This window comes from Piliocolobus tephrosceles, chromosome 19, assembly GCF_002776525.5.
Source record: "Piliocolobus tephrosceles isolate RC106 chromosome 19, ASM277652v3, whole genome shotgun sequence".
Lineage (NCBI taxonomy): Eukaryota > Metazoa > Chordata > Mammalia > Primates > Cercopithecidae > Piliocolobus > Piliocolobus tephrosceles.
The window spans coordinates 21,089,296-21,098,601 of record NC_045452.1 but is presented as its reverse complement, the minus strand read 5'-3'; the positions used below and the strand labels follow the sequence as shown (position 1 = coordinate 21,098,601).

Genomic DNA, 9,306 nt, shown 5'->3' with positions numbered 1-9,306 from the left:
TTTTTTTTTTTTTTTTTTTTTTTGAGAATCCTGATTGGTCACCCAAGCTGGAGCACAGTGATGCAATCTCGGCTCACCACAACCTCTGCCTCCCGATTCAAGCAATTCTCCTGCCTCAGCCTCTGGGGTAGCTGGGACTACAGGTGTGCAGTCACCACAACCGGCTAATTTTTGTCTTTTTAGTAGAGATGAAGTTTCACTGCGTTGGCCAGGCTGGTTTCAAACTCCTGACCTCAGGTGATCCACCCCCAATCGGCCTTCTGAAGTGATGGGATTATAGGCATAAGCCACAGTGCCCGGCCTGTATCCTGAAATTTTAAAACGCTTCTTAAATTATTTGGCAGCAAAAAGTAAACTGATGCATTTTTTGGGCAGCAAAGTCAGCCTTGAACTGATGTGAGTCTATTTATATTTATCCCACTCAATGTGAATATTCATATTTCCTTACGGAATATTGTTTTTCTTTAAAGAGTACTGGATTACATAATATACACTAGGTGCACCATATTACCGTTCTAAAACTAAAAAAATGCTGAATTTTGAAACATATGTGGCCCCCAGGATTTCTAACAATGGATTGAAGATCTATCAGTTATGTCCTTTGGGGATGGTATGAGGATTGAGATAATTTTTTTTTTTTTTGAGACGGAGTCTCGCTCTGTAGCCCAGGGTGGAATGCACTGGCGCAATCTCAGCTCACTGCAGCCTCCACCTCCTGGGTCCAAGCGATTCTCCCCCCTCAGCCTCCCAAGTAGCTGGGATTAAAGACGCACACCATCGTGCCGGGCTAATTTTTGTATTTTTGATTGGCCAGGCTGGTTTAGAACTCCTGACCTCAGGTGATCCGCCTGCCTCAGCCTCCCAAATTGTTGGGATTATGGCCGAGAGAATGTTTTTTAAACCCCGGTGGGAGCGAAGGCCAGGCCCAGAATAAAAGATGACAGGATGGGACGGAGGAAGCAGAAGGTAATATGAGAGCGTGTGCTAGGGTTCAGCTATGAGGCTGAAGTAGACGGTTAGGAGAGAGTCTTCCGCGGTCGCTGAAGTTGATGCTTAATTCCGAGGAAACAACGAGGGGTCCATGTAAAGAAACGAGATACCTGATTCTTAGAAAGATTTGTAGGGGGCCGGGCGCGATGGCTCACGCCTGTAATCCCAGCACTTTGGGAGGCCGAGGCGGGCGGATCACGAGGTCAGGAGTTCAAGACCAGCGTGGCCAACATGGTGAAATCCCGTCTCTACTAAAAATACAAAAAAAAAAGATTCGTAAGGGAGGAGGAGCCTGTAGGCAGGGAATCGGTCAGGACCCGAGTCACCCTGGAGCCCAAGCGGAGATCAGCGAAAGCCCTCGTTGATGCAGAGGTCTGGAAGGCATGGGGCTCAGGGAGGCTGGGCAGTTGGACTCGGCATGACCCGAGGTCGTGAGGCCGTTCCGCAGGCTTGGGACTGAGACTCTCAGAATCAAGCGCGGGCCACTGCATTAGCATGGGAGAAATGGCAGAGACAGGGCTTCAGGGAAGGAAGCCTGAGATTAAAGGTATTAAAGGCAAGTTGGTGTCGCGGCAAAACCAGCGTGGGAGCCAGGAAACAAGGGTTTCAGTCTTTCCTCGCCAATTCCAGAGATAGCTGCATATCACAGGAAGAAAAGCGACGCACCTTTTTTCTTCATTATTATCAAGTTTGGCTGCTACCGGACGCCGTAGACTTGCACACCAAACCCTCAGCCCGCGTCTCCGCGGCTTTTCATTAAGTTTGAACCCGACCCCTCGCCGTAGAGTGTCTAATTTCGGTCTCAGAAGCTGACGTCCACCTCGGAACGAAAGTTAGGCCGGAAGAGCATGCGCAGAAATGGCGCTCGGTACGTGACCCCCGACCCGACGTCTGCCGCGGGGGCGCGCTCGCACGCCGGAAGGGGCGGAGCCAGATTTGACTTTATATAGTGGGCACCAACGGCAGGTCGACCTCTACCGGCGGGATTTGATGGCGTGATGGTAAGTGTTGTAATGGCGTCCGATTCATTGTCATCGGCGTAGGCACGGGTGAATCCGCGACGCATCGCCGCCATCGCAGCTTGGCCGGCGCCGGGGGCTTGCTCTAGGGGCACAGGCGACCCAGCGGGGGCCTCAGTCAGGCCTATTTCCTGGAAAGTCGAGAGGCTTGTGGAGAAGAGCGCTTGGAGGACTGGCTTTGGGCCTGCAGGTCGGCCAGAGACAGGCCGTAAGGGTGGGAGCAGGCTTGGAGGCCCGGCATTTTTAAAGCCATGAGTCATTACTGAGTTTCGATCTCACCAACTCCATCATTCGTTGGTATTAGGGCCCATAAGCAGCTGGTCTGGATAGGAGGACCTTGGGTGGGGGTTCTTGGCACCGTTCTCTTTGGGAGGTAAAGAAGCTTGCGGGAGGAGAGTGTTGTGGAGTCCTCCTGAAATATCTGGGACCGCTTGTGCACTCCGAAGGCCTCTGGAGCTCCCAGAAGCCACAGATGATGAACTTATTGACGGGCGGACAGAAACTGTGTGCTGATTGTCATGTTCTGATTTGGCTCTGCCGAGTTCTCTGGCCTACGTGTATCGGTGTAATTAGTGTCCGGGCGCATAGCGTAGTATGGGCTAGCTGCTACCCAGCATTTGTCCCTGGAGTGCCTTTCTTTAGTGATCAAAACCTTGCTAATTGGCGCATAAAGCTGCCTGTTAGGCAGTTTTTAGTGTCACTAGTGTATTTTTGTGTGGTGTTAGAGAAAAAAACGGATGGCTCGTTTTCTTACAGGTTGAGAGGATTTGAAATAAGATTCAGCTTAAGTTTTTTCGAATACAAAAACATTCTTGACATATGCAAACCTGGAAGAGAGAATTATCTTTTTACTCGGTTTGCTGGGTGTCTGGTCAGTGTTCAGTATTGCTGAGATTCGGAACTTAGGCAGCTGGGAACTAGAGAAGGGGGCACTGCTTTGGTTTGGGTGCTGACGGTGATTTTTTCCCCTCCCCAGTCTCACAGAAAGTTCTCCGCTCCCAGACATGGGTCCCTCGGCTTCCTGCCCCGGAAGCGCAGCAGCAGGCATCGCGGGAAGGTTAAGAGCTTCCCTAAGGATGATCCGTCTAAGCCGGTCCACCTCACAGCCTTCCTGGGATACAAGGCTGGCATGACCCACATCGTGCGGGAAGTCGACAGGCCAGGATCTAGTATGTACAGGCCTGCTAAAAGTTGGGGGATAGGAGTGGAGGGGGAGGAAAGCTGGAGAGGTGGAGTCAAGCTGTTAGCAGAGGGCAGACTTTTTTTTTAAGCTGGAGTTACAAGTTGTCAGAACTGCTGTGACAGCGGACAACTTCAAGACTAATATTCCAAGGCTACAGATGGCCGGCACTGTTTGCTTTAGGTGCGGGTGGGGTATTGCTTTCAGAGCACAGTAAATTTGCCAGGAGCCTTAGCAAAGAAAAGTAACACTAGTGTAGGGGGTTGGAGCTGCCATGGCTGGAATAAGAAGTGCCTCGTTCATGTTTTACTTGTTCACGTGCATTTCACCTAAAAGCATGAATAATGGCCACTTAACTGTGTGTGTTCCACTTGGAGATGTCTAACAGCACTGGTTGCTGAGCCATGGAGACATTAACGTTAGACAGTTGATATTGACTCTAAACTGAACTCAGAGCTATTTGTGTGTCCTAGTTAAATTTAGGACACTGAATTTTCCAGATAGATAGCAAATCTTGTCTGCCTCCAGAGGTTTCCGTAGAAGAGAATTGAAGCTGGACAGGTATTTGGTTATCTAGGGTCCTGATATTTTTTAAGTTAAAGAACATAAATGCACTTTGAATGAGAAGTAGGTAATAAGGACAGCTCTGAGTGTCCAGACTGCAGATGTGGGGCCCAGTTGCCGTTCCGGCCTAAACGGGCATTTTGCATTTTCCTAGAAAACATTACACCCCTTGCTTGGGCTCCTGCCAAGTCTGACTACTGCTTTTTTTGCAGAGGTGAACAAGAAGGAGGTGGTGGAGGCTGTAACCATTGTGGAGACGCCACCCATGGTGGTTGTGGGCATTGTGGGCTACGTGGAAACCCCTCGAGGCCTCCGGACCTTCAAGACTGTCTTCGCTGAGCACATCAGTGATGAATGCAAGAGGCGTTTCTATAAGAACTGGTGAGGGAGGAGGCCCTGCAGTCCCTAACTTGGGAGGTAGAGAGCAGGGAGCAGCGTGTGCATGGTTTCTCAGCTCTGTCTCGGGTTTAGTTTGTCTCTTGAACAGAAAAATACCTGCGATCAGACTTTGGCCAGCCATCGGGCTTCAGCTGGAAGCTGACAGCCTCATTCTGAGTCCAGGCTAGTGGGTGGTGGCTGAGGACCCAGTTGGTTGAGGAGTCCAACTAGAAACCAGGAGAGGTAGCAGGATAATTCAACCCCTATAGCCTCTGGCCCTGGCTGGAATGTCCCATTTCCTCCATCACTGAATGGGTGCTCCCCCAAGGCAGAAAGCTTGCTTTCTAGCACCCCGGAGCAAGAATTTTGTTTGAATGCTTGTAACTTAAATTAAATTAACCTTGTGGACCTCTGCTCAGCTCCGCTCGGCTCTGCCCGATGAGCTCCATCCAGGCTCCGCTTGCCGGTGGAAAAGGCTCCTTAGAAGCCGGCAATGAGCCCCATCCCCATGCGGTGCCAGTGTGTCTTCCGCTCACCCCTCGGAGGGGTGATGAAGGCCTGCACCCGGCCCCCTCCCCAACTCTACTCTGCTCCTGAAGGCATAAATCTAAGAAGAAGGCCTTTACCAAGTACTGCAAGAAATGGCAGGATGAGGATGGCAAGAAGCAGCTGGAGAAGGACTTCAGCAGCATGAAGAAGTACTGCCAAGTCATCCGTGTCATTGCCCACACCCAGGTGAGTGCAGTTCCCCAGGGTGGCTTGGCCTGCCACTGAGTAAAAGTGACCTGTGTGATCATAGGGGTCCCGTGCCCCCATGTTTGTGAGTAGGCTTCTCCCTTGCCAGCAGAGGGCACTGTGTCCTTACTGGCCCTTAGCAAGGGAACCATGCCCCTTTAAAATTCAACTGGCTGACCCAACTGGTGGTGACTCACCAGTGACACTGAGATGCCTGCCTGAAAGTCGGTTGTGAGATACTGGCTGCTTTCCTGGAAACCTAGTTTGTGAGCTGAGCAGGCCCTTTATTGACTTGGTTAGAGTGGGTGCCTCTTGCTGTCCTCTTACGGGTTATTCTGGCTGATTGCAAGTGCTGAGTACAACCTCATGTGGTGAGGGCCACCACAGATTAGATTCCACCATTGAAATTTTGTTAGGACATTGCTGGGCTATTCCTGAGTGAACGCTTTATGCTTCAACACTTTTTTTTTTTTTTTGAGACGGAGTTTTGCTCTTGTTGCCCAGGCTAGCGTGCAATAGCCCTATCTCGGCTCACCACAATCTCTGCTTCCTAGGTTCAAGCTATTCTCCTGCCTCAGCCTCCCGAATAGCTGGGATTACCGGCATGCGCCACCACGCCTCACTGATTTTGTATTTTTAGTAGAGACGGGGTTTCTCCATGTTGGTCAGGCTGGTCTCGAACTCCTGACCTCAGATGATCCACCTGCCTCGGCCTCCCAAAGTGCTGGGATTACAGGCGTGAGCCACCGCGTCCGGTGATGCGTTTTCTTATTTAGAGCTTGTGCTGTCTCAAAAGCAGGCTTGTCACTAGGGGAAGTGTAGGTGGCTGAGGTAAAACTACTGCAATACCCCAGGGGAACTGACCCAAAAGACAGCCACAGGAACACTGGGCTGGTAGGTGCTGGGATCTGGTTGTTTGCCTGTGGTGTGGGCCCTGTCCGCTCATCCTGACAGTAACTCAGGCACCAGAATCCAAAGTTAAGTTGTTGCTGTTGGCAAAAATGAAAGTTCCTTCCTCTTCGCGAGGTTCAGTGATTTGTTCAAAGTTAACTGGCTTTTTGCTGTGTGCTTGACATCAGTCAGGCCGCATGGAGCTGCAGTTCCTCTACTGTGGGAGGAGCACTGGCAGCTGAAGCTGAGTTGTGTCTACCTCCTCCTAGATGCGCCTGCTTCCTCTGCGCCAGAAGAAGGCCCACCTGATGGAGATCCAGGTGAACGGAGGCACCGTGGCCGAGAAACTGGACTGGGCCCGCGAGAGGCTCGAGCAGCAGGTACCTGTGAACCAAGTGTTTGGGCAGGATGAGATGATCGACGTCATCGGGGTGACCAAGGGCAAAGGCTACAAAGGTGAGCTTTGCAGCAGCTTGCGTTGCTGTGCAAACCTGGGGGAGAAGTCAGTGGTTTTAGGCCCAGCTGTTCAGTGATGAGGCTCAGAGTGAGCGCTGGGCACAGCGCCCGAATCAGACATTGTGGAACCATTCTCTACTGCCTTCCTTCTGAGAACAGCCTTGTGGTCAGAAGTGGCTGGGATAGCGGAGGGCGAGGGGACAGCTTCTTACCATGTTCCTGGACCCTTTGCTCTTTGAAGCTCAGTAGATAACTGCAAAGGGGAGCTTGGAATTACGTCTGTCAGTCCCTGCGGATGGGGGAGCTTAAACTAATGGATGCCTTAAAAAGCGCCCATTCACAGTTGAGTTCAGGGTTACACCCCCAGAGCCTGTCCACCTTGACAGGGGAGATCTGTGGGTAATGCACATGAAATAATCTCATCACCCCTCAGATGACCCAGCCGTGGTTGGGCATTGTTGAGTAGGAGGAAGGGGTGAGTGGGAGGTGCTGGCACTAAGGTGCAGTAATGTGTATCCATTCCAGGGGTCACCAGTCGTTGGCACACCAAGAAGCTGCCCCGCAAGACCCACCGAGGCCTGCGCAAGGTGGCCTGCATTGGGGCATGGCATCCTGCTCGTGTGGCCTTCTCTGTGGCACGTGCTGGGCAGAAAGGCTACCATCACCGCACTGAGATCAATAAGAAGGTGAGGTTCTGAGAGTGGTCTCTGGGAGTGGGAAGATGACCTCGTGATGGGGGCTGGGGTTTCTGTGTCTGTCAGCGCTGCTTCATGGACTGTAGCTTATGCATCATGTGGACATCAGTGGCTCGCTTCTCATGGGTCAATTCTGGCCCATCTTCATAGTTTGTAAGGTGCCAGCCTGTAAAGTGGCTGTGGTGAGGCTGACTTGGTGTGGCTGGGGATACTAGCCTTATCGGTCCCTGATCCCACTACCAGTGGTGTGACAGGCCTCCTATGTTGTACAGCAGGATCTTTAGTTTTAGCCCAGCCACTTAACAGAAAGGAACCTGGAGAGCCAGCCACCTTTTTGCTCTGAAGTTGGGATACTCTGTGGCTGGGACTGAGGCCTCAGCGGCCTTCCTAGAGTGCTTTGCAGGTCAGCACACTGGCGTGTCTGGCTTATTTGTCCCTAATGCCCCAGCCTTATACCCTTCTTGTTCATTCAGATCTATAAGATTGGCCAGGGCTACCTTATCAAGGACGGCAAGCTGATCAAGAACAATGCCTCCACTGACTATGACCTGTCTGACAAGAGCATCAACCCTCTGGTAAGTAATGGGTGTTCTGCTCCATGAGGCCACCCCGGGGTTCTTCTGTGGGGTGAGGTCCTCGTGTCTTTGGGGATAGCCTGCTTCCTAGGGGCTGTCAGCAGGATCATTAGCTGAAGCCAGCACAGCACCTAGCTGTGTTCCTTGTAAATGGCATGTTGTCATTCGAGTCCACTTGTTGGGGTTAGCTGGTGAGAAGTGGAGTCTCAGGCTCAGCTGTTCAGTGATGAGGCCTGGAATGTGCGCTGGGCACAGCGCCCGAGACAGACTGCGGAACCGTTCCTTGTTGCCTTCCTTCTGAGAACAGCCCTGTGGTCGGAGAGGGCCTGAATCTGGAGGGGTCATCTGTGCACAACAGTCCCCTCTTGTGCCTGGTGCTGGGCCTGTGCTGATCCGATGGTCTTGTTTTCCAGGGTGGCTTTGTCCACTATGGTGAAGTGACCAATGACTTTGTCATGCTGAAAGGTTGTGTGGTGGGAACCAAGAAGCGGGTGCTCACCCTCCGCAAGGTGAGGCGGGCCCTGCCTGGTCATGGGGGGGCTCCTGTAGAGGGAGGATCCAAGGCCACAGACGCTGGTGGCAGAGGAAAGGAAGGAGAGGGTGTTGGCAGTCCTTTCACACTGGCTTTGAAGTCCTGGAATGAGAAAATTCCCAGTCTGGCCTTGCTGGGCTGTTTGCTGCTTTGAGTGTGTCCTCATCTGCTGGGTGGTGGGCGAGGCGGGGGGGGGTGGGCGGCGCTGAATTCATGTGGCTTCCCAGATGCAGGGGCGCTGTGAACCAAGTTCTGAGGAAAGCCTGTCTCCTTGTAATCCGAAATCCCTTCCCCTCTTGGCCCACAGTCCTTGCTGGTGCAGACGAAGCGGCGGGCTCTGGAGAAGATTGACCTTAAGTTCATTGACACCACCTCCAAGTTTGGCCATGGCCGTTTCCAGACCATGGAAGAGAAGAAAGCATTCATGGTGAGCGCCTCTGCCTGCCCCCCTCGCTGGGTGCTGTGACTTGGCCCCCGCCAGCCTTTGGCTCCACCCGGGGTAGGGGTGGTCTTGATGCCTTGGGCCTCTCTTGTGGCTGTGGAGACTGGCCCGGAGTCTTGGTCCCCTCTAGAGTGGGCATCTGCTGTCGCCTGCCATCTTCTCCCTCTGACCACTGCCTCTCTCCCCACAGGGACCACTCAAGAAAGACCGAATTGCAAAGGAAGAAGGAGCTTAATGCCAGGAGCAGATTTTGCAGCTGGTGGGGTCTCAATAAAAGTTATTTTCCACTGACATCTTGCCTCTTTCTCCAGGAGAGCGGCTGGGACTGGGGAGGGAGATGGGGGCCCCTGAGGTGCCCTGTGCTCCCCAAGGCCACTGCCCTCCTTTCTGTAGCTGCACTGGGTTTGCCCTCTGGCCTCCTACTCTGTCCCCCACCCTCAGTCCCTGGAGGGAGGTTAAAAGCTGGACCTGGTTCTGCTGCTGCGCTGTAGAAAGCCAGCCTGGAGCAGTGGGCATTGTGCAAATGTTTGTCGCCAGGGCGAGACAGCTGGGTCTCCGCTGTTTGCACAGCTTGGGTGATGCCAGTGATGTGGAGAGGGGGAGGGAGACAAGGAGGCCTGGATGTTCCCCGGCGCCTTTGATGATGTGCAGGCAGACCCTGGGTCTGTTACTTGTCTAAAAAGTTCATTTGGTTTTAAATTAATCCAGGGAAGGGTGTCTCCAGTTAAGGCTTGTTGAGGTTCTTTTGTAATCTGCACCCCAAGTCTGGTACTGGGAGAGCATGAGCACAGGCACAGAGGTTGAGGAACTTGCCCGGGCTCGGCAGCTGGAAGCCTAGTTGGAACGTGT

The 9,306-nt window shown here is 52.7% G+C and overlaps 1 protein-coding gene and 4 non-coding genes across 5 annotated transcripts; all 5 read left to right on the top strand.

Annotated features, from left to right (window-relative positions):
• Positions 1–1,257: 1,257 nt before the first annotated feature.
• RPL3 (ribosomal protein L3) lies at positions 1,258–8,748 on the top strand. Its single transcript, XM_023221951.2, has 10 exons — positions 1,258–1,991; positions 2,986–3,178; positions 3,966–4,134; positions 4,731–4,866; positions 6,027–6,213; positions 6,739–6,899; positions 7,382–7,483; positions 7,897–7,992; positions 8,323–8,442; positions 8,648–8,748. The coding sequence occupies exons 1-10, from the start codon at positions 1,989–1,991 to the stop codon at positions 8,690–8,692; spliced, it is 1,212 nt and encodes a 403-aa protein (XP_023077719.1). The 5' UTR covers positions 1,258–1,988; the 3' UTR covers positions 8,693–8,748.
• LOC111549175 lies at positions 2,477–2,540 on the top strand. The gene has a single exon (XR_002733630.1). It is a non-coding gene; the product is annotated as a small nucleolar RNA SNORD43 (small nucleolar RNA).
• On the top strand, positions 4,676–4,730 carry LOC111549179. Its single transcript, XR_002733633.1, has one exon. It is a non-coding gene; the product is annotated as a small nucleolar RNA U82P (small nucleolar RNA).
• On the top strand, positions 6,279–6,373 carry LOC111549177. The gene has a single exon (XR_002733632.1). It is a non-coding gene; the product is annotated as a small nucleolar RNA U83B (small nucleolar RNA).
• LOC111549176 lies at positions 7,699–7,791 on the top strand. Its single transcript, XR_002733631.1, has one exon. It is a non-coding gene; the product is annotated as a small nucleolar RNA U83B (small nucleolar RNA).
• Positions 8,749–9,306: the final 558 nt, after the last annotated feature.

What these genes read in the sequence shown, in the direction of transcription:
- RPL3 (XM_023221951.2), top strand. An exon ending in AGTCGACAGGCCAGGATCTA is followed by an intron (nt 3,179 to 3,965) that starts GTATGTACAGGC and finishes CTTTTTTTGCAG; the next exon opens with AGGTGAACAAGAAGGAGGTG. An exon ending in AGGCGTTTCTATAAGAACTG is followed by an intron (nt 4,135 to 4,730) that starts GTGAGGGAGGAG and finishes CTGCTCCTGAAG; the next exon opens with GCATAAATCTAAGAAGAAGG.